The 21,687-nt window shown below is 39.8% G+C and overlaps 4 protein-coding genes across 4 annotated transcripts; 2 read left to right on the forward strand and 2 right to left on the reverse strand.

The window, feature by feature from the left end:
* Nucleotides 1–8,943: 8,943 nt before the first annotated feature.
* LOC128735318 (ficolin-3-like) lies at nucleotides 8,944–9,774 on the reverse strand. Its single transcript, XM_053829808.1, has 3 exons — nucleotides 9,466–9,774; nucleotides 9,128–9,408; nucleotides 8,944–9,073 (listed from the first exon to the last, which is right to left on the reverse strand). Exons 1-3 carry the CDS (start codon nucleotides 9,772–9,774, stop codon nucleotides 8,944–8,946), a joined length of 720 nt encoding a protein of 239 aa, XP_053685783.1.
* A 271-nt stretch (nucleotides 9,775–10,045) lies between these two features.
* On the forward strand, nucleotides 10,046–10,934 carry LOC128735319 (angiopoietin-related protein 6-like). Its single transcript, XM_053829809.1, has 3 exons — nucleotides 10,046–10,360; nucleotides 10,442–10,734; nucleotides 10,805–10,934. Exons 1-3 carry the CDS (start codon nucleotides 10,046–10,048, stop codon nucleotides 10,932–10,934), a joined length of 738 nt encoding a protein of 245 aa, XP_053685784.1.
* A 4,392-nt stretch (nucleotides 10,935–15,326) lies between these two features.
* On the reverse strand, nucleotides 15,327–16,193 carry LOC128735320 (microfibril-associated glycoprotein 4-like). Its single transcript, XM_053829811.1, has 2 exons — nucleotides 15,804–16,193; nucleotides 15,327–15,740 (listed from the first exon to the last, which is right to left on the reverse strand). Exons 1-2 carry the CDS (start codon nucleotides 16,191–16,193, stop codon nucleotides 15,327–15,329), a joined length of 804 nt encoding a protein of 267 aa, XP_053685786.1.
* A 163-nt stretch (nucleotides 16,194–16,356) lies between these two features.
* On the forward strand, nucleotides 16,357–17,294 carry LOC128735321 (ficolin-3-like). The gene is made up of 4 exons (XM_053829812.1): nucleotides 16,357–16,376; nucleotides 16,481–16,709; nucleotides 16,771–17,057; nucleotides 17,171–17,294. The coding sequence occupies exons 1-4, from the start codon at nucleotides 16,357–16,359 to the stop codon at nucleotides 17,292–17,294; spliced, it is 660 nt and encodes a 219-aa protein (XP_053685787.1).
* Nucleotides 17,295–21,687: the final 4,393 nt, after the last annotated feature.

Consider the following 21,687-nt stretch of genomic DNA (forward strand, 5'->3'; position numbering starts at 1 on the left):
GCCGTGTTTCACAAATTCCACTGTTTGAACTTCCATTTTTATTTCGTGCTAGAAGCGTACAACTCGTGTTGATTTCAGATAATCGCCGCCACCACAATGTTTGTTTGCAAAGAACAAACAAGCGTACAACTCATACACTCATTTTTCGAGTTTTTCAGGCTATAGAGCCCACAGACAATTCATTTTATAAAAAGAATTTAACTCATATCCTACAAATTATTTTTTTGGCCCCCGATTTTTAAGCCAATTTTCAAACGAGGGGGGGGGGGTGGTTGACAAAAACTTTGAAAATGATTTATTTGCAATGGCCTTAATTTAAGTCAAATCTCATACATTAAATGGTTTAACTCAAGAAATTACTAATTTTCTCCAATTAAGGACAATGCCTATAAAAAAACGTAATAAAGAGTAATCACACATTTGGACGGAAAAAGCTGGGTTCATCCATTTTTAAAGATACTCTAGTTTCTTAAACTTAAAAAATAGGCACATAGAAATTAATTTACGCTTTTCAGCAAAATAACCAAACCATACTAGTAAACCGATAAAGGAAGCACAAATGGCAGTTAGATTTTTATTTAAACTAATGTTTGTTTCTAAATTTAATTAAATTTCGCTTCTTCATTGATTTTGAAACGAAAGTGTAATCCAGTCTTCGGTGATAAAACTGTGAATTTTTTCTCAACAGAATCTGGCAACGCTGCTTTAAGGGTCGAAGCATCTACCACCACCAGGGATGCCAATGACTCTGATATTTTTGTAAGCATAAATTTGGGACCCATCGATTATATTAGTTCCTGTCAGTTCTGGTTTAACTAATGTTCCTAAAGTACTCCTTAATCTATTATAGTTATATATTACAGGTTTTGTATTTTACTAAGACGCTTCAAAAACTTCAGTCAAAACAAGTTAGATTAAGCTTCTCATTCAGTGGTTTGACTGCAGCAGACGGAGTAAGAGGCACCATTTATGTCTAAAAATAACTCAACCCGCCAGTGCTGGTTAAGTTTAGAAATACGTCGCACGTTTAATAAGAGGGTTGTGGAGTCTCTCTTTTGTCCAGCCCCTATGTGGTTCAAAGGATCATCTCTAGCGGCGAACTACTAGACGTGGGAAGAGTAGTGGGTTCGAATCCGTTTGTAATGCTCCGATTACAGCTTGGTTCGATCCATGAACTCCCCAGCGTGGATAAAAGATTGCGGTACACAACTGTTTTAAGCGTTGCTTCAAAGACCCTCCCCTACCTCATCTTCCGCTCTTTCCACTTCACACCTGGTCCCAATCTGTTGGATCCTATCGATTCAGTGTTTCATTACTTTCTTCTATTGTCACGGGTGGCTATTAAAATTTTGAAATTTTTTTCTCGAGTTGTCAAAAAAAGACAAAGATATATGAAGAAGATCTGATTTATCGAAATTAAAGATATATTATCCATTGTTGAGAAAAAATTAGTGTACATTTGAAAACGGTCCGTAATCGGCTGTTCGGCGAAGCTTTTGTTTGATGTCGAAACAGGTGCGTTGTACGGCCGTCATGTTAATTTTTCGGATGCATCTCCTGATTCTACCAATCAACTGTTTGCAATTCGTGGCTCTCCAGTTATTTTTGTACATCAAGGAACTCAAAATGCCGAAGAAATCTTCGATTGCGCGCACTGAGACAGATTTTTCGGGTCGTGGTTTTTGGGTAAAAATGGGATCGAATGGGTATTCAGGAACGATTGTGTTTTTTTGGCGTAATGCGATGATGCTCTATCCGGTCAAAACACGTATTGTCCATCTGCATGATGTTTTTGTACAAACGGGATCAAAATTTTCTTCAAACATTCGTCTGGTGCATCTTAATTGATAGCCAAACCAGAGGGCTTGTTGCTGAAGAAATGAGAAAGAGAACGATGTCCTTCTGCGTCCATAATTTTGGCTGGTCTTCCACTACCTTGCATGCGAATAGTTGTTGGACATCTTAGGATATGGTAAACAGTCGAAGCCGCAACATATTTGCTTTTTAAATATTGTACTGTATAGTTTTTGCCGAGATTTATGTTGCAGTTCGCAGAAGTATACAACGCACTCCCGAAATGCTTCTTGTTTCGACGCCATTTTTAGCAAAACTGGGCAAGCGAAACAAAACCAAAAATATTAACAAAAAGAGGAGAGAGAGAGCTTACCCATACATACTCTCATTTCTCTCTGAGCTCGATTATTGTTGAGCATAAGGGCCGCGAAAAAATTCCAAAATTTTAGTTGCCACCCGTTACCCTCCGTGAATTGTAAAAAACAATTGTTATAAAAATTATTTGGTCATACCAGTTTTGCTGAAAACAGCAAAGTTCTGGTTTGCAATATCCGTCCGAATCCGAATATCTGAATGAAAATACCCATTGCGAAAATATGACTCCTGAACCAATGTGATGATGGCACAGATCCATTAAAAAGTTTTTCGCATAAATACAAATTTGCTGCCCGTTTGTGTTAAATATTTATTTGTGCAACTCTAACTATTTGACCAGCGGAGTATATGCACATATATACAATCTCCAACACACAGCGAAAATTGAAAGCGAAGCCAATAAAACTGGCCAGAACACACATGGTGTAATGTTCAAAAGGAAAATAGGACAGACCTTCTATGTTGTTCCCACATGACGCAAGGGACAACAAAGATCGATCGTACGAGAGCCCTACATGGCACAATAAGTGTAAGATGCCCAAAGCACTCCGTTCGTGACTGGCATGTTTTCACCTCTCCAGCCATTCAATCGTCGACATGGAATTACACCGTGACTTAGGGGCTCCTGATTTGCCGACTCTAGGGTCAGTTCCCGTGGCCCAGTTTTTGCGTAAGCTTACAATTTGGCACCAACTGTCCAAAGGGACGCAACTGCAGAATGTAATCAGACCGAGTGAGGATTTCTTTCTCTATGCTAATCCAGCAAAAATAACTTTCACTCGGTCTCTTTAGGTACATCACGCAGCCACACCCCGCGAATAACTGGCACCGAATTGCAAGATGAGGTAGTCGGAAAGCACACGACGAGAGTTCTCTGTCTGCGTATGACAACCAAGGTTGCGTGTCCTAATCGGTACCACGTGGAGGTAGGGATAGTAGTTAATGAACAGAGGTGCTGTACTTGCACAAGTTCACTGTTTTGCCAGCTATTTAAGAAAAGTTTGAAACAGTATCATAAGTTTAACATCAATACGTTTATGATTTAATTTCGTATCAATCACAAGATAATTTTCGTTAAATACACTTTGCAAAGGTCTAGCTAAAAAAATCATTTGTAACATGTATTGTAAAGTCAACTATTTATGTTTATTTAAATTTTTGGGATCCATTCAAAGCTGTAAAGTTGTATTTGGAATTCCCTTTTTTTGTTTTTTTTTGTCAATTATTCATTACTTTCAAACACACCAATAAAATATATGTTTTTCTTTATATTCAAATGTTTTTTTGTTTTTTTTCCCTAGTTTAGACTTTTTATTACCAGCAGGTTCGTACTTAGAGTTATTTGGTGTGGAAGTAGTTGTTTACACATTGAGTGAGAGTTCTATGTAGGGGACCATAGGCAAATAAACTCTCACTAGGTTTATTTGCTTGTTTAGATCACCGTGACACTAATATTATTAGAACTTGTTGATTCTTTTCGGTGCAAATCAAAAAACTATTGATTTGGTGTGACGTTTCTGCCTACTGTTTTCCTTCGGCCATCATCAGACGTCTACAAAACAATTATAAAATTTATTTACGATTACATTTTACATACAACATAAAATTTTCAGTCAATTACAATACATTTACTTGGTCTAATTTATCACTTACAATAACGCGTCAATTCTGCATCATCACTCACAACCAATTATGTAACCCCGTCGGTTCGTATTCGGGTTGAGCTCCTACGGTTTGCTTCTGTTGTTTGTATGTGGCGGAGTTTGAACACTAACCCATCGTATGCCGTATTGAATTTTCCACATTCTCGCTGAAGATTCACCGTTTTTTCCTCACCCAGTACTTTGATGTGGAATACCTCTGCTGTGAGTCTGGTCTCCTGGTCCTCTATCCGTGCAACTATTCGAGCATCATCAAAGTTGAACAGGTGTCCATCTTGGATAGTGTGCTGCGATAATCCAGTCCTAGCCTCCTTCTTCTTGGTGTCATTCTTATGTTCCGCCAGCCTCACCTCCAGTTTCCTCCCTGTTTGACCAATGTAGACCTTCCCATCGTCCGTACCGCACGGAACTGAGTATATTACGTTCGTCTGCTTCCCTGCTGGAATCGTGTCCTTCAGTTTGCTGTAGATGTTGTTTACTACCTTATTTTTTGGCTTAAACGCAAGCGCAATGTTATGTTTGCGCATGATTTTGTTGAGTTTTTCACTCAGTCCCGGGATGTATGTTGTGGCAGCATATTTTAGTTGTGGTTTTTGTGGTTCACTTAGGGTGTTGTAGTGTTTGTGAACTCTCTCTTTTGTTGTTTTATTGATAAACCATGTTGGATAGTTGTTTAATTCTAGCATATTTTTCGCAGTTTTTATTGCTTCCGGACGGTTTTCACCATCCGAACACACAAAAACATAAAAATGATGAGCTACAACGTTGCCCGTATCTATGGACTACCAAAAATTCATAAGGAAAATCGTCCACTTCGTCCGGTAGTTTCCACCATCGGCTCCGTTACTTATAATATGGCTAAATATCTTGCTAGTATCATCGGGAAAGTGGTCGGTAACACCAGTGGAATCAATATATATAGAATGCCAGTGTCGCTGTTTTTCTACAGGACTTATTGTGGTAAACATGATGCTAACAATCTGTATCAAGTCTGTGAATCGGGAACTTCATTGTCAAAGTTGCTCATTGTTATTTATCTGTTCTTCATCTGTGCGCTGGTTGGTGCTGTCATCAGTGCGCTCATCGCTGTGTTTTCATGCCAATGAAATGTTTTTAAACGTTCTTTTTCTTTTCGTCCGGATGAATTGAATCCTACAACTGCGTCCTTTAGCATCGATTTTTTTCAGAAATTTGAAGCAAGCGAAGTTTCCATTCATATTACTTGGCGACCATATTTGAAATTTCAAACCGGTTGTCAAAGTTTGACAATGAGATTCCTCTTTTGATGAATCTCAGGCACACACACATATGCTTATATAACGTAAATACATTATCTGAACATGTGTGATGTTTACCACGCGCACCGCAGCGACACTGGCATTCTATATATATTGATTATACTGTAACACCGAATATCATGTACGCAATAGTTTTGAATTTGCCGAGCAAATAACGGGAGTACAGACGGGAGAGGGGACGGGATGACATTCTCTTCTCTCTGGACGTAGCATCATTATACACAAACGTACCGATAGATCACGCCATGATATGGTTAGAAGAACGGTGGAATGAAATAGCAAAACACACAACCATTGATAAAGATAGCTTTCTAGCAGTGGTCAAACTTGTGCTAGAATCCACTTTTTTCTCGTACAAAGCTGAAATTCTTAGTCAAACATTCGGGTTGCCAATCGGATTGCCGATTTCGCCAGCAATTGCGGACTTGGTGATGGAAAAGCTAGAGCAAACATGCATCGCTACATTGGAAGCTAAACACATACACATGAAATGCTATCGTAGGTATGTTGACGATTGTTTCTGTATTGCCCGCTGTGATGAAGTTGCAGAAATCCTGCAAACGTTCAACGAGTTTCATGATAGGCTACGTTTCACTATAGAAAATGAGAAAGACGGAAAATTGAAATTTTTGGATATGATGCTTACTAGAAAAAATGATAGGGTGGAAAAGTCATGGTTGCCAAAACACGTGGATGGAAGATATTTGGATTTTTCGTCGGAATCTCCATTCATGCACAAATCCAATACAGCTATTGCGTTGATGGATCGTGCTATTAAACTTTCGGATGGTGAAAACCGTCCGGAAGCAATAAAAACTGCGAAAAATATGCTAGAATTAAACAACTATCCAACATGGTTTATCAATAAAACAACAAAAGAGAGAGTTCACAAACACTACAACACCCTAAGTGAACCACAAAAACCACAACTAAAATATGCTGCCACAACATACATCCCGGGACTGAGTGAAAAACTCAACAAAATCATGCGCAAACATAACATTGCGCATGCGTTTAAGCCAAAAAATAAGGTAGTAAACAACATCTACAGCAAACTGAAGGACACGATTCCAGCAGGGAAGCAGACGAACGTAATATACTCAGTTCCGTGCGGTACGGACGATGGGAAGGTCTACATTGGTCAAACAGGGAGGAAACTGGAGGTGAGGCTGGCGGAACATAAGAATGACACCAAGAAGAAGGAGGCTAGGACTGGATTATCGCAGCACACTATCCAAGATGGACACCTGTTCAACTTTGATGATGCTCGAATAGTTGCACGGATAGAGGACCAGGAGACCAGACTCACAGCAGAGGTATTCCACATCAAAGTACTGGGTGAGGAAAAAACGGTGAATCTTCAGCGAGAATGTGGAAAATTCAATACGGCATACGATGGGTTAGTGTTCAAACTCCGCCACATACAAACAACAGAAGCAAACCGTAGGAGCTCAACCCGAATACGAACCGACGGGGTTACATAATTGGTTGTGAGTGATGATGCAGAATTGACGCGTTATTGTAAGTGATAAATTAGACCAAGTAAATGTATTGTAATTGACTGAAAATTTTATGTTGTATGTAAAATGTAATCGTAAATAAATTTTATAATTGTTTTGTAGACGTCTGATGATGGCCGAAGGAAAACAGTAGGCAGAAACGTCACACCAAATCAATAGTTTTTTGATTTTCACCGAAAAGAATCAACAAGTTCTAATAATCTCACTAGGTTTGTTTACCTTTGATACATGCGACCTTCTGAAAAAATATCCGAGAATTGTGTAATTTTTTGGCTATTAGCTAGTTTAGCCTTGAAATGCCTGTATTATTCTATACCAAGGATGTAATCGAACGTAATTGTAAAAGGTCAGTCAAGTAATGGCTAGAGGCCCTTAACAATTTCAAGCCAATAGAATAATTTTAGTTCTGTTTTTATCAACCAACTTTCCATTCATTTCGGAATAAATCCATTAAGAAAATATCCCTTTCCCCGGCAGGTTTCGCGTAAACAGCTACCAAAACAGTTTGTCATAACAAGCCGAAGGCCAAACGAACTACGGCAAGAGTTATCATCATCGGGAAAAACGCCACACCGTCACAGATTGAAAGCGAACACCATTCACCAGAACCATTTCGCATGAAAAATTACGTTTTAATCGATTATGTTCATACCGAAATTTATTGCTATTTATTCTTGCTACTAGCTGCCGATAGCTGTTGTTTTCCGGTGCCTTCCCATAACGTACAGCCTGAAAACTTCGTCCATTCACTTTTCGATACAATGAACGAATGAAAAACGGCCGTACGTGTCCATAAAGCATCCGAAGAAGGCACACGCACGAGAAAATTTAATTGATCGAAGGGGACGAAACTATACCAGTTCGAAGCTAGGGTGGGTCTGGAATCCCTGCATGCTGCGGGATCATGCTTCGTAACGGCAATAAATATATCGAAACATGAATAGAAACTATCGAATGCTCTAACACCCGAGCCTTCGCAACACGTAGAGAACTTCTGAGCAGAAATGAATTTATGTTTTCAATCTCTACTCTACCCGACATTGTATCAACTTTTAGCTACAGCACAAAACACACAAACAACAGCGAAGCATATAAAACACTGCCTGACCACGTTTCCTTCCGGCCAGTGATTATCCTGGTCGTGCAACATAAATAGCTACTGACTGCCGGGAATACCTTCTATGAGTGTTGTACGCGAAAAGTGGTGAAACTGGTTCGAAATGGTTCGTCGTAACGCGCATCGGCAACGACAACGAAAACGACATATAGTGACTGAGTCTGGGACAGAGAAGAGACACAGGATGAGAGAGAGAGAGGGGGTAAAGCAAACAAAACTACATTTAATTAAAAACACACGCACTTAGGGACCGCGGTCTCTGGCCGGAACGCTGCTACTGCTGCTGCTGCACCCGTCGTCGACGGAAGTGTGCGACCGGGACAACAGCGTTATTGCGAGGATCAGATTTGTTTGACAGCGATTTTAGTCAGCGAAAGCACGAGCTCTGCTCGTTTACACAGAAACATAGAATATGCTGACAAACTGTCGTCGTTGATCTATTCTCGAATAGTGATGATTTAGAGACTAGTCCTGTGGTGCTGAACGTGCGGCCCGTGGGTTGCATGATCTTATCCTTATTTTACGTTTTGCTAAAATGTGCTGGGACTCATTAGTAGTATGATTTCAGTATGATGGGGCTTAACAGACAACCTGTCAGTAGTTGAATCTAGAATAATAACTGGTACTATACCTATCATAGAGTCAACAAAAAACTTCTAACCCATACCACAATGACTTCAACATCCCTGTGTGCCTTTGATTTATACGCTTTTACGGTACTAAGTAGCTCCTGGAAACAGACAACGTGACTCATTCCCACGATTTGCCGCCCCTGTGCGCTTTCGATTTCATTCTGCTCGAATGTCCCCTGACAACTTTTTCCGCAGGATCGGTACATCGTGTCCATTAGCATCAAACACAGCACGGGGACGTAGTGCAAAAAACAACAACCAATATTTACCCTTTCGAACTCATCCGGAGAGCCGACGACGTCGTCGGTTTACAAATCTGTGCTCAAATGGTGAACTTCTCTATGGTAGAAATAATTTTACTCGGACAATATTTGCTGTAAAATCAGTGAACGATTGACACTTTGATCTGCTGCTACTTGAAATTTCACGCGCTGCAAAATGGGTAGTGGCTGCGGTTGGTCTATTTAACATCGACATGAGCGTTATTTATTTTTTAGAGAAAAATTAGCTGGAGCAATGATTTATACACCTAGAGCACATCGTTCGTTAGTATACTCGAGTTCGGATCATCATTCTGGACCATTTCAAAGGATTTTTTTCTGCACCGAAACCGCCCCACCACATGCCACGCTTTTTCCCCAAAATTTTATCGCTGTACTCTCCGTTAAGGTTGTTTCTGCAACAAATAAAGTTGTACTGTTAGTTTATTAGTAGTTAATTCAACTCCTACCGATTCACTCCAGTTCCGCAATCAAAATGCCAGTAGCCGCTTCCCATCTCTTTGGCGCAGTTCAAAATTGAATTATCGTGATCCCTATCGTAGGTACTAAACGGTTTGTCCCGGTACACATAAAAGGATTCGCCTGCCGTTCCATCTCGCCATCCATCGAGTGACAGCCGAAAGTTATCCAACTCATCCGCAACTTCAAAAAATCTGTACTTCTGAGTGGCTTCAAAGTCGTTAAAGTCACCAATCCAAACAAACATTTCATGCTCATCCACCAATGTAATCTAACAATAGAGAATTTTAAGTACCAAATTACCACGATTAAAGTTACATTTTCGAACCTGATGAATCTTCTCCAGTCCTAGCCAAAACTCCCCCTGCAGATTGCCAAATCCATTTTGATAATCCGTCCAACTACGGTTAAAGTTTTCCGAGCCATCGTAACGATTTTGGATAACCAACCAGCGTCCGCCGAACTGTTCCTGCTCGCAGTAGACCTGAAAGAGCGTCGTAGTTCCCAAAGGCCTAATGGAGTATATTCCCGATACAGCAGGGACATCGTTGCAAGAGCGGTAATCTAGCGCCGATGTGGATTTCGATAATATCAAAGCCAACACCAAGAGGATAGTGAACGGTCCGAATGCTATCATGATTGTAGTTGGTTCTAATAGTAATGCAATTGGTTAAATTGATCAACGTTTTATTTTACGTCTGAACGCACTCGACTTTTAAGTACTTGCTAACAACTTATAATTGTTATTTCAGTGGCGAAGTTTAATCCCCTGCACTTACTGTTATCAGTAGAAAGTGCAAAGTCACCCGTTGTGCTGTACCGAAAACTTTGAAAAGGAAATTTTGCAATCGATCAGCGACGTTAGCGTAGTTCCATCGGCACTGTGTCATTGTAGCAATCAATTAAAAATGAATCCTCACCAATCACTGTTTCTGCTTCTAGTAGTAGCTGCTTCCAGCCTCGGTGTAACAGCTGCGGAAACTCGACAGTATCGATCCTGTGCGGAGGCTCCAGCCCAGTCGGGTGTTTACACGATTACAGTGGCCGCCACCGGTACTACCTTTCAGGCCTTCTGTGAGCAGGAAAAGTACGGCGGCGGATGGCTGGTGTTCCAGAACCGCTACGACGGGTCGGTCAATTTCAATCGAAGCTGGGAGCATTACAAAACCGGCTTCGGAAACCTGCGGCAAGAGTTTTGGCTCGGACTGGAGAAAATTCATCAGGTACGCGTATGTTCAATGTTGACATAATGAGATTGCATGAAATGCGACCGGATAACATGGCACTCGTCCTAATTGGCACAGGTAACCGCCGGGGCCGGAGAGCATGACCTGCTGATAGTAATCGAAAACTTTACCGATTATTCGGCACACGAAATTTATCCCGGCTTTCGGGTGGAAAACGAAACCGAACATTACAAGCTGCGTCTCTCGGCGGATGAGCATTCGTTTTACGGTACGGCACAGGATGCATTCTGGGTCTATCGGAACGATAAGTTTAGCACTTACGATAGGATTAACGATATATCTATTCTGGGCTGCGCCATTGTGACGGGAAGCGGTTACTGGCACTACGACTGCGGCACCGGTTACCGAACGTATGCGATTCCGAAATCCTATATTGGCAATTCCATTGGCAATTAATCATCGTGCGGATTTAATTTTCAGGAGTAACTTGAACGGCCAGTACAGCCGCACTCCTCTCGGTGGACTGCGTGGACTTTGGTGGGGCACATTCGGAGGACAGCAGCATCCGCTGCGGAAGACGAAAATGATGATCAGAAGACCAGTAACCTAATCGTACGGGACAAACAAAACGTTATCATCGTCTTTTAGGAGCGATTTTCATGGCAAACGAATTTTAATAATTCGTCAAATAACATAAAATATGAATAATGTGATTACTGATCAATAATTACTGCAATCATGCAGTGAATCATCCCTCTTAGGAAAGACAAATTTAATAAAATTGTTTTTTCCCATGTTTCCCGCGGGGACTTAGCACCGCGATCATTATTTTGATCTGTGTGGTGTGTCCTCTGTTATTTCATGCCATTTCGTATTTTTGTTTTGTTTTCTTTTCTTCTTCTGTAACGTTTCCTTGGTTTTTGCTCTCACTTTCCTTCCGTGTTTCCCGTGTTATTGTTCCGCTTTTGTTCGGTTTCTGTCCGATTTGGTCCTATTTTCAGTTTTGGTTTTCCCCATGTTATTCACTGGATATTTGTACTTTTTTCCAGTTTTTCATTTTTTATCCTCTCTTTTTCTCTTTTTTCCTGAAGTACTGACGTTTTTTGGAGCGTCTTAGTAGAATTCGAAACTTGAAATTAAATAATAAAAAGAAAACTTTTCCAAATTAAATTCTACTATTTATATTTTTCGACCGATGCAGGCGAAGTTCATCAGTGTCTGTTTTCGGAACCTTTTTTCCATTTCTAGTTTTTGTCCTTTGCCAATTCTTTATCATCTTTCCTTCTCGTTTTATGTCTCTTCCTGTTCTGTTTTTCCTCTTTTTGGAACCCCGTTTTTCCGTTTTTCTGTCTTTCCTTCTATCTCCAGTTTATCTTTTCATCTCCAGTTTTTCTTCTTTTTCTGTCCCATTTTCTCGTTTTTTGTCCCAGCAATCTCCATTTAGATCCCATTTGACCTGTTTTCCTCGTTTCCTCTTTTCTCTCTCACTATTCTTCTTTTCACTTTTCCACTTTTTACTTTTTTTCTCTTTCGTTTTTTCCTTTTTCTTCCTCTTTATTTGTTCTTTTCTATTCTTTTTTGTCCCGGTTCTCACACTTTTTCCAAGTCCATAGTTTTATCTGTTTCGGTTTAGGTGTTGTTTACTCGTTTTCAAGCGTAGACCAAGCGTAGTTTTTATGGCATTTTTAGTCCCGTTTCGACTTTTTTTTCGGTCCCGGCTGTCGTCTTTCTCTCGCTTTTGAATTCAACTTCATCGCTTTTCACGTTTCCATCTATTCTTCCTCTTATTGTGTCCTACTTTTCCTCTTTTTCTGTGACATTCTGTTTTTGGTTTGGGCTTTATCCTTTTTTAGTTTTTTCTATTTCTGTCTCATTTTTCCTCTTTTAGTGTTTTCCATTTTCCTGAAAATACGGTATTCCACCTTCTCTTTTCTTCCATTTTTTTCGTTGTTTCCGTTCTGTCTCATTTTTTCTTTCATTTTCTTCATAGGTTTTGCTTCTTTACTCTCATTTTCTTTTTTTCAGTCCAGTCTTCTCGTTTTTTTTGTACATTTTCACTTTTTTATGTTCCGTTTTTTCCCATTCTGTCATGTTTTTTTATTTTTCTTTTTCCATGTCTGTTTTTCTTTTTTTGTTCTTCCTGTTCCATATCGTTTGTCTAGTTTTCTTTCAACAATTTTTTGTTTTGTCTTCTTTCTGTTTTTGCTCTTCTTTTCCCTTTTCCCCGTTTCCAGATTTTGTCTTTTCATAACTTTTGTTCTAGTTTCATCTATTCCGTTTTTAATTTGTTTTGGTACCCCGTTTTTCCGTCGTTTTATGTTTGTTATCTCTCGATCTACGTTTTGGCTTATTTACCTCCCGTTTTTCATCTATCTGTGTTCCATTGTATCATTTTTTTAGTCCTTCATTCCTGTTTTTCCTATTATCCCGTTTTTTCGTCCCATCTATCTTCTCTTATATCCCGTTTGTCCTCTTTTTCCCGTTTTACTCGTTTCCTCCTTAGGTTTTCATATTTTACTCGCTTCTTTTTTTCCCTCTTCTAATGTTTTTCTCCTTTTATTTCTCGTTTTTCGTTTGCTCACTGTTTCTTCTTTACCTGTTTCTTTGTTTCTTTTCTTGCTCTGTCTTTTTTGCTTTTTTTGGGGTTTTTACGCCATGCCATTTTATGTTCCGTTTCCTTTCCTGTTCAGTTCTGTTCTGTTTTCTATCCGCTGTTTCGCCTCTTTCTCTTGCCTTTTTTTATTCTTTTTTCCCTCGTTTTCGTTTTTCTCTCATTTTGAATTTTGTTTCGTTATTTTTCTCTTTTTAACTCTTTATCTCTATTTTTTCGTTTGCATCTGCTCTGTTCTTCCTCTTATTATATTCCCCGTTTTGTGACGTTTTCTTTTTCGTTCCTCTTCAATTTCATTTTCTATCTCCTTTTGTCTGTCCTAGTTTTCTGTATTTTTTTTCTTTTTTTTTTCTCTCATTTTTTTTCTATCCAGTCTCCTTATTTTTCATTTTTCTTCCATTTATTTTTTTCTTTTTATGTCCCAATATTTGTCCCATTCTACTTTTTCTCTCTCGTGTTTTCTTTTTTTCCATCCCGTTGGTCCAGTTTTTGACACGATTTGCGGTCCAGGTTCGCGAGAGAAATAAGAAGAAACACTGGCATGAAAGTGGAAATGGGATACACACGAGTTAAATAGAGGACGGGAAGACACGAGTTAAATAGAGGAATACATACGAGTTAAATAGAGGTTAAGAACACAAGGGAGGACTATCTGGACAGGAAAAAAACAGAATAAAAAGGAAAAACGGGATGGAAAAGTAGGAAAAGGAAAAGAGAGCATACGGGAGCGGGAAAACGTGAACTGGAGAAAAAATGAATACGGAAGACAAACGAGTGATATAATTTATAAAATGAGGCAAACAATGAAGAACTGTAGAGGAAAAACGGAACAGATGGAAACGAAATAAAGGAAGAGGTATAAACGGAACTGGAAAGAAAAAACGAGACTGGAAAAGAAGAAAAACGAGTCTAAAAATGGTAAAAAAGAGAAAAAAACTGAACGAGAAAGAGAAGAACAAGAGGAAACTCAAGATAGACAGGGCGAGAAACGGGATACGCAAACAAGAGAAAGAGGAAACAGAGGTCACAAATAAAAGGAAAAACAAGAAGGAAAAAGAGGGGAAATGGGACAAAAAAGGGAAAAAAAGAACAGAAAACCGATACCTCGATAAGGAAAAAGGGGAAAAGAGGTCAAACGGCATATAAGAGAAAGATAGCAAAAAAATCGGATGGGAAAATAGAACAGAAATGGAAGAAAGTTAAAGCTTCAAAAATCGATCAAAGGTGAAGACGAATCATGCGAGATGAAAAAGGAAACCGGAGGGCAAAACGAAGGATGGGAGCCAAAAACAGCAACAAAACGTGACAGACAAGGAGAAAAACGGGGCATCTAAAAGAGGAAAAACAGAACAGCCGAAGATGAAAAACGAGAAGGAAGAGCTTTGAAAAAGACGAAAACTGGAAACGAAAAAAGGAAAAACGAAACAAACAGACAAAAAACGGATAAGAATTACCAAAAAATGAGTGAAAAACAAGAGTACAAACAGTACTGAATATAAAAAAGAGACAGGAAACCAAGAAAAATGAAGCAATGAAACAAAAAACACTGGAACAAGAGAAAAAGAGAAAAAAACGGAAGGAATGCGAAAAAAAGTGAGAGCGCTGAGAAAACGGTACAGAAAGCAAGAAAAAGGGAACATGAAATTGGTAAAACGTGTTAGAGAGTAAGACGAAATATGTCAATCCTAATTTCAAGTAAAATTTGGTGTCCTAGACCAAATTCAAGTCTAGGTCAATGTCTAACGTCAAGCTTAATTTCATGTCCATTTGCATGTTCAGATTTAAGCCCAATTTCAATTCTAATATTATTCCAATTTTAAATCAAATTTAAATTCTGAAGTTCAATCTACTCAAATTTCAGTTCCAATTTCAGCCTCAAGTCCAACTTACATCCAATTTTAATTTCAATTTTAAGTTCAATTTCGAGCGGAATTTCAAACCCAAATTCATGACCAATTTCAACTTCGAAGCTCTCACTCCAAATTATTCCAAATTTAAGTCCAATTTCAAATCTAATGTTAGGTCCTGTTTTCAGTTTAATTTGAAATATAGCTTCGCCTACATTTGTCCAAATTTAGGTCTAATTAAATACTCTTTGTCTTTGTTGTCCGAGTGTATAGCAATAAACCTAACGAAGTACTGGGAAAGTGGAGCGATACGAATCATGCATGATCCTGTAATTCGCAATAATGATACATTCGTAAGGAAAAATTAATTAAGAACTCATATTTTCGCCAAGGGCGCCAGAATGTCACGTTACGCCTCTGAAGATGAGCCTCATTTTTATAGGGATGAGACAAACTTTAAACTAAAAGAAGCTTTAAAATACAATTCGAGCAACAGTTTTGTAGTTCTTCGCTCAAATGTATTGTATCATTATCATCTCTATCTCTATTTGCCGGGTCTGATTTTGACGTACATCTTCGTCCATTTCAGTGGATTTTTCGTTCCACCGAAAGCGCCCCACCATACCCCACGGCCGTCGTCCAGGATCTGATCGCTGTAGATTCCGTTCAAATTATTATTCGAACTTCCGGTTCCACACTTATAGTGCCAATGGCCGCTTCCCATGAGCGTGGCGCAATTCTGTTCCGATCGATCATTGTCCCTATCGTAGGTGCTGAAGTTTTCACTGCGATGTACGTAGAACGATTCACCGGCTGTTCCTTCCATGAAACCCAGCAGCTTGAGTTTGTAATTGTTTGCCTCGTTTGCAACTCCAAAAGTGGTGTAGTGACGGTAAACTGGATATTCGGTGAAGTTCGCCATCACAACCAGGAGCCCGCAACGTCTATCATTGGTGATCTGAATGAAATTTACTCAAAAATCGGACTCTTTCTGAACTAGCTGCTAATCATAGCTACTCACGTGATGAAGTTTCTCCAACCCAAGCCAAAACTCACGCTGTAAGCTTCCAAACCCTAGTTTGTAATCATTCCAACTTCGGTTGAAACTGGTCGATCCGTCCTGTCGGTTTTGGAACAACAGCCAGTGGCCATCGTAGCGTTCCTGCTCGCAATAAACCTGAAACGGAGCGATACCAGAACTTGGCGCGATAGTGTAAATGCCCGAGCGGTTGGGGGCATAATTGCAGGACTCGAAAAATTGGGGAGCAGCGTTCGCCTGTCCGGGTGCATTCGCCTTGATAAGCGACTGTACGAAAGCAATTAGGACACCGCTAATCAGTAGGTTTGAAGTAGTTTTCATGGCTGCTTCCGTGGTACTGATTGATGGCCGTTGCGCGTGACTGTCGAGCATGGTTTGCTGAATTGTTAAGGGGTATTAAGGAAAGCTTGATAAGCTATACTTTCAAGTGGGTGCTCTGGAAATATATGAGGGGGATATTTATATGGCAACCGGTAGCACATTCTGAGTTTTTGATTTCAAAGTCTGAACGCGTATGTTTGAATATTGGACGAAGATGATTCGTGCTCTGCTAGTGTTGGGCTGTTTTGCAAAGCTTATTAGGTTCAAGTTTTTTTAATAGGTGGACAATTTGGTATTCTAACATGAATTATTTGCAGCGTATCACTCGCCGCTTACAGAACATGTAGTGAGGCTCCTTCTCAGTCCGGAATTTATTGGATTAGTCCAACTAGTGGCGGAGCGCCATTTCAGGTTTTCTGTGAGCAAGAAAAATACGCAGGAGGTTGGTTGGTGTTCCAGAATCGCAACGATGGATTTACGGGATTTAATCGAAGTTGGAATGATTACAAATACGGATTCGGCGATTTGCGCCAGAATTTTTGGTTGGGATTAGAGAAGCTGCATCGGGTTTGCATTTGATGTTTGGACACGAAAGATATCACGTACGAACAGTATAAATTTATTACAGATTACAAATGCGGGAACTTTTGACATGATGGTAGTTTTGGAAAATTTTCACGATTTCATGGCGTTTCAAAAGTATGAAAACTTTCGAATCGGAAGCGAAGCTGAACAGTACAGTCTTGATATTTCTGGGGTGAATGACGGTACGGCAGGGGAATCACTATTAATTTACAAGGGAGAAAAATTCAGTACCTACGATAGAGATAATGATGGGACGTCCATAAATTGTGCTTCGGAACTAGGTGGAGGTTATTGGCACTACGATTGTCGCAGTTCAGTGAGAACTTCTAGGTGATAACTTATTCAGTCATATCCTAGAATTACATAGTAGTTCTATAGTTTTGCTAAAGCAGTTGGCTACCTGAAGTTATTCGAGAACAATAATGGTCATTTTATTATAGGAGCTTTCTGAATGGATTGTATAGTGAAAAAGCAATGGATGATGGAAGTGGAATTTGGTGGGGCGGCTTTGGAGGTGTCAGAAAACCACTGAAAAAAACGAGGATGATGATAAAACCTCATACTTGAGATACTGAAGGCTGGGAATGCTCAACATTAATTTTCTATGAATAAACACATGAAAAATTATTTTAAATAATATTTCTTCACTGAGTGTAGAATCTATAAATTGAGAAAAACGAAACATTTCTTTTATTGGGAGAAAGTAGTCAATAGTGAGACAGCAAGAACAGTGAGTCTACGACAATAGCTTCGTCATAAAGCATTGACGATCCATGATATTTTCCCGGAAAAAGAATACATTTTTCAACAAAAATCATTTTTGGGAGGTCAAAACAATCATTTTCAGATGAATTTCGACAACAAAACGCATATTAAAGCCAAATTTAATTTACTACTATTAACTTTTAAAATAAGTTAACTGGTATCATTGGTATTGTTCTATTGTATCAACTGGTATTGTTCTTTATTGTTTTGTTTATTTGTTTTTTTTTAAATGAACCTGAGTACATCAATGTTGCGTTCGTAGTAGTGTATGCCGATAACGTGAAAATGTTTTACCCGGTGAAGTACAGTATTGACAGGCTGACCTGAACAACTTTAAGACATTTTGTAAAAGATGTGGTTTGATAAACAACACTTCGAAATGTAGCGTTTTGTCTTTCTCGCGCAAGCTAATAACGTAACTTCAATATAACGTAACGAAAATGAAAATAAACATGCTTTATATCGAGGAATTACTGTATTTCGAAACAAAAAAATTCACAAAGTTCGGATGTATGAAATTTTATTTGTATGATAGTCCTTATCTCCCTACCACAGGGGTGAGGGATCTCAAACCATCATCAAAAAAATTCCTGCCTCCAAAACCTCCCACATGCCAAATTTGGTTCCATTTGCTTGATTACTTTTCGAGTTATGAGGAAATTTGTATTTCATTTGTATGGGAGCCCCCCCTCTTAGTGGAACGGAGGGGTCTCTAACCATCATAAGAACCTTCCCTGGCCCCAAAAACTTCTACATCAAATTTTCACTCTGATTGGTTCAATAGTTTTCGATTCTATAAGGAATATAGAGCAGACAGAAATCCATTTTTATAAGCATAGATTTGTATAGGAGCCCCTCTTAGTGGGGGGAAGGGGTATTTTGCCATCGAGAGAACCTTCCGTAGCCCCAAAAACCCCTACATGCAAATTTTCACGCCGATCGGTTCAGTAGTTTTCGATTCTAATAGAAACATAGGGACAGACAGACAGACAGACAGACAGACAGACAGACAGACAGACAGACAGACAGACAGACAGACAGACAGACAGACAGACAGACAGACAGACAGACAGACAGACAGACAGACAGACAGACAGACAGACAGACAGACAGACAGACAGACAGACAGACAGACAGACAGACAGACAGACAGACAGACAGACAGACAGACAGACAGACAGACAGACAGACAGACAGACAGACAGACAGACAGACAGACAGACAGACAGACAGACAGACAGACAGACAGACAGACAGACAGACAGACAGACAGACAGACAGACAGACAGACAGACAGACAGACAGACAGACAGACAGACAGACAGACAGACAGACAGACAGACAGACAGACAGACAGACAGACAGACAGACAGACAGACAGACAGACAGACAGACAGACAGACAGACAGACAGACAGACAGACAGACAGACAGACAGACAGACAGACAGACAGACAGACAGACAGACAGACAGACAGACAGACAGACAGACAGACAGACAGACAGACAGACAGACAGACAGACAGACAGACAGACAGACAGACAGACAGACAGACAGACAGACAGACAGACAGACAGACAGACAGACAGACAGACAGACAGACAGACAGACAGACAGACAGACAGACAGACAGACAGACAGACAGACAGACAGACAGACAGACAGACAGACAGACAGACAGACAGACAGACAGACAGACAGACAGACAGACAGACAGACAGACAGACAGACAGACAGACAGACAGACAGACAGACAGACAGACAGACAGACAGACAGACAGACAGACAGACAGACAGACAGACAGACAGACAGACAGACAGACAGACAGACAGACAGACAGACAGACAGACAGACAGACAGACAGACAGACAGACAGACAGACAGACAGACAGACAGACAGACAGACAGACAGACAGACAGACAGACAGACAGACAGACAGACAGACAGACAGACAGACAGACAGACAGACAGACAGACAGACAGACAGACAGACAGACAGACAGACAGACAGACAGACAGACAGACAGACAGACAGACAGACAGACAGACAGACAGACAGACAGACAGACAGACAGACAGACAGACAGACAGACAGACAGACAGACAGACAGACAGACAGACAGACAGACAGACAGACAGACAGACAGACAGACAGACAGACAGACAGACAGACAGACAGACAGACAGACAGACAGACAGACAGACAGACAGACAGACAGACAGACAGACAGACAGACAGACAGACAGACAGACAGACAGACAGACAGACAGACAGACAGACAGACAGACAGACAGACAGACAGACAGACAGACAGACAGACAGACAGACAGACAGACAGACAGACAGACAGACAGACAGACAGACAGACAGACAGACAGACAGACAGACAGACAGACAGACAGACAGACAGACAGACAGACAGACAGACAGACAGACAGACAGACAGACAGACAGACAGACAGACAGACAGACAGACAGACAGACAGACAGACAGACAGACAGACAGACAGACAGACAGACAGACAGACAGACAGACAGACAGACAGACAGACAGACAGACAGACAGACAGACAGACAGACAGACAGACAGACAGACAGACAGACAGACAGACAGACAGACAGACAGACAGACAGACAGACAGACAGACAGACAGACAGACAGACAGACAGACAGACAGACAGACAGACAGACAGACAGACAGACAGACAGACAGACAGACAGACAGACAGACAGACAGACAGACAGACAGACAGACAGACAGACAGACAGACAGACAGACAGACAGACAGACAGACAGACAGACAGACAGACAGACAGACAGACAGACAGACAGACAGACAGACAGACAGACAGACAGACAGACAGACAGACAGACAGACAGACAGACAGACAGACAGACAGGAATCCTTTTTTATTGTTATTCCATTGTTCCATTGTTCGAATTTCCATTTTTGTTTCGTGCTAGAAGCGTTAACTTAACTTGTACACACATTTTCCGTGTTTTTCAGACGGTAGAGCCCGCAGACAATTGATTTTATGAAAAAAAATTTGACTCATATCCTACAAATTATTTTTCTGCCCCCCGATTTTTCAAGCCAATTTCCAAGGGGGGGGGGGTGTGACAAAAACTTTGAAAATGATTTGCAATGGCCTTATCAGACTAGTCTTAAGTAAAATTTAAAAGTAAACTTTTGTGTCTAATTTCATGTCCAATGCCAGGTTCATTTTCCAGCGCAATTGAAATCCAAGTTTATTTAAGTGCTGCTTTAACCACAAATCTTGATTGACTGTTGGGCTTTGGCTTTTGATTTTTGATTTTTATTATTTGGCTTTTGACTTTAAATTTTTGTTTTTTACATTTTGATTTTTGACATTTGAGTCTTCACTTTTGACTTTTGACTTTCGATTTGTGATTTTTGAATTTTCACTTTTGACTTTTGAATTTTGATTTTTTATTTTTGACTTTTAGCTTTTGCTCGAGCCACAAATGTTGATTGATTGTTGGGTTTTGGCTTTTGGCATTTGACTTTTGGCGTTTGACTTTTAACTTTTAATTTCCAAATTTTGTCTTTTGATTTTTGATTTTTGAGTTTTCACTTTTGACTTTTGACTTTTAGATTTTGACTTTTGACTTTTAACTTTTGACTTTTGACTTTTGACTTTTGATTTTTATATCTCTATTCTATATGTTTGCATTGGTTTCTCTGTGCCTGGTTTTTGGTGTCAGGTTTAGTAAACCACTTAGGAATGTGTTATCTTCATCTTCATAATTTAATTTATGAAGCAAATTATTATTCTCAGTTTTCGTTAGTAGTGTTAAAGAGCTCAGATTTTGAGTATTTTATTGTAAGGGGTCAGCATCGCTTACTTTCGTGCCTCGTTCATTGCAAAAACTTTGACAATAGCTTTTCCCCGAGGCTGTGACAATAACCCGATCGTAAATTCAAGCAAACAGTTTTGAATAGTAGTTATTGAGCACGCAAACTAACGGTATACGGTAATATGGAAAAATATTCGTCTTAGGTGGAGAACAAAATATATGGGTCCCGTATTGTGGTGGCCGGGTGCCCAGATACGTTACTTGTGTGATTTTGGTATGAAACGTTAAATTTAAATTTAAACAGTTTTATATTTTATCTAACACTTCTTGAAAAATATCCAATGAAAATGTAACGTGTTGGCAAGCTCCTG

This window comes from Sabethes cyaneus, chromosome 2, assembly GCF_943734655.1.
Source record: "Sabethes cyaneus chromosome 2, idSabCyanKW18_F2, whole genome shotgun sequence".
Lineage (NCBI taxonomy): Eukaryota > Metazoa > Arthropoda > Insecta > Diptera > Culicidae > Sabethes > Sabethes cyaneus.

Coding starts and splice junctions, on each gene's coding strand:
- LOC128735318 (XM_053829808.1), bottom strand. CDS start 9,774: ATGATAGCATTCGGACCGTTCACTATCCTCTTGGTGTTGGCTTTGATA. Junction 9,409..9,465: donor GACTGGAGAAGATTCATCAG/GTTCGAAAATGT, acceptor CTCTATTGTTAG/ATTACATTGGTGGATGAGCA. Junction 9,074..9,127: donor TGCGGAACTGGAGTGAATCG/GTAGGAGTTGAA, acceptor TATTTGTTGCAG/AAACAACCTTAACGGAGAGT.
- LOC128735321 (XM_053829812.1), top strand. CDS start 16,357: ATGATTCGTGCTCTGCTAGT. Junction 16,710..16,770: donor GATTAGAGAAGCTGCATCGG/GTTTGCATTTGA, acceptor AATTTATTACAG/ATTACAAATGCGGGAACTTT. Junction 17,058..17,170: donor AGTTCAGTGAGAACTTCTAG/GTGATAACTTAT, acceptor TTATTATAGGAG/CTTTCTGAATGGATTGTATA.
- LOC128735319 (XM_053829809.1), top strand. CDS start 10,046: ATGAATCCTCACCAATCACTGTTTCTGCTTCTAGTAGTAGCTGCTTCC. Junction 10,361..10,441: donor GACTGGAGAAAATTCATCAG/GTACGCGTATGT, acceptor TAATTGGCACAG/GTAACCGCCGGGGCCGGAGA. Junction 10,735..10,804: donor TGCGGCACCGGTTACCGAAC/GTATGCGATTCC, acceptor TTTAATTTTCAG/GAGTAACTTGAACGGCCAGT.
- LOC128735320 (XM_053829811.1), bottom strand. CDS start 16,193: ATGCTCGACAGTCACGCGCAACGGCCATCAATCAGTACCACGGAAGCA. Junction 15,741..15,803: donor GGTTGGAGAAACTTCATCAC/GTGAGTAGCTAT, acceptor AATTTCATTCAG/ATCACCAATGATAGACGTTG.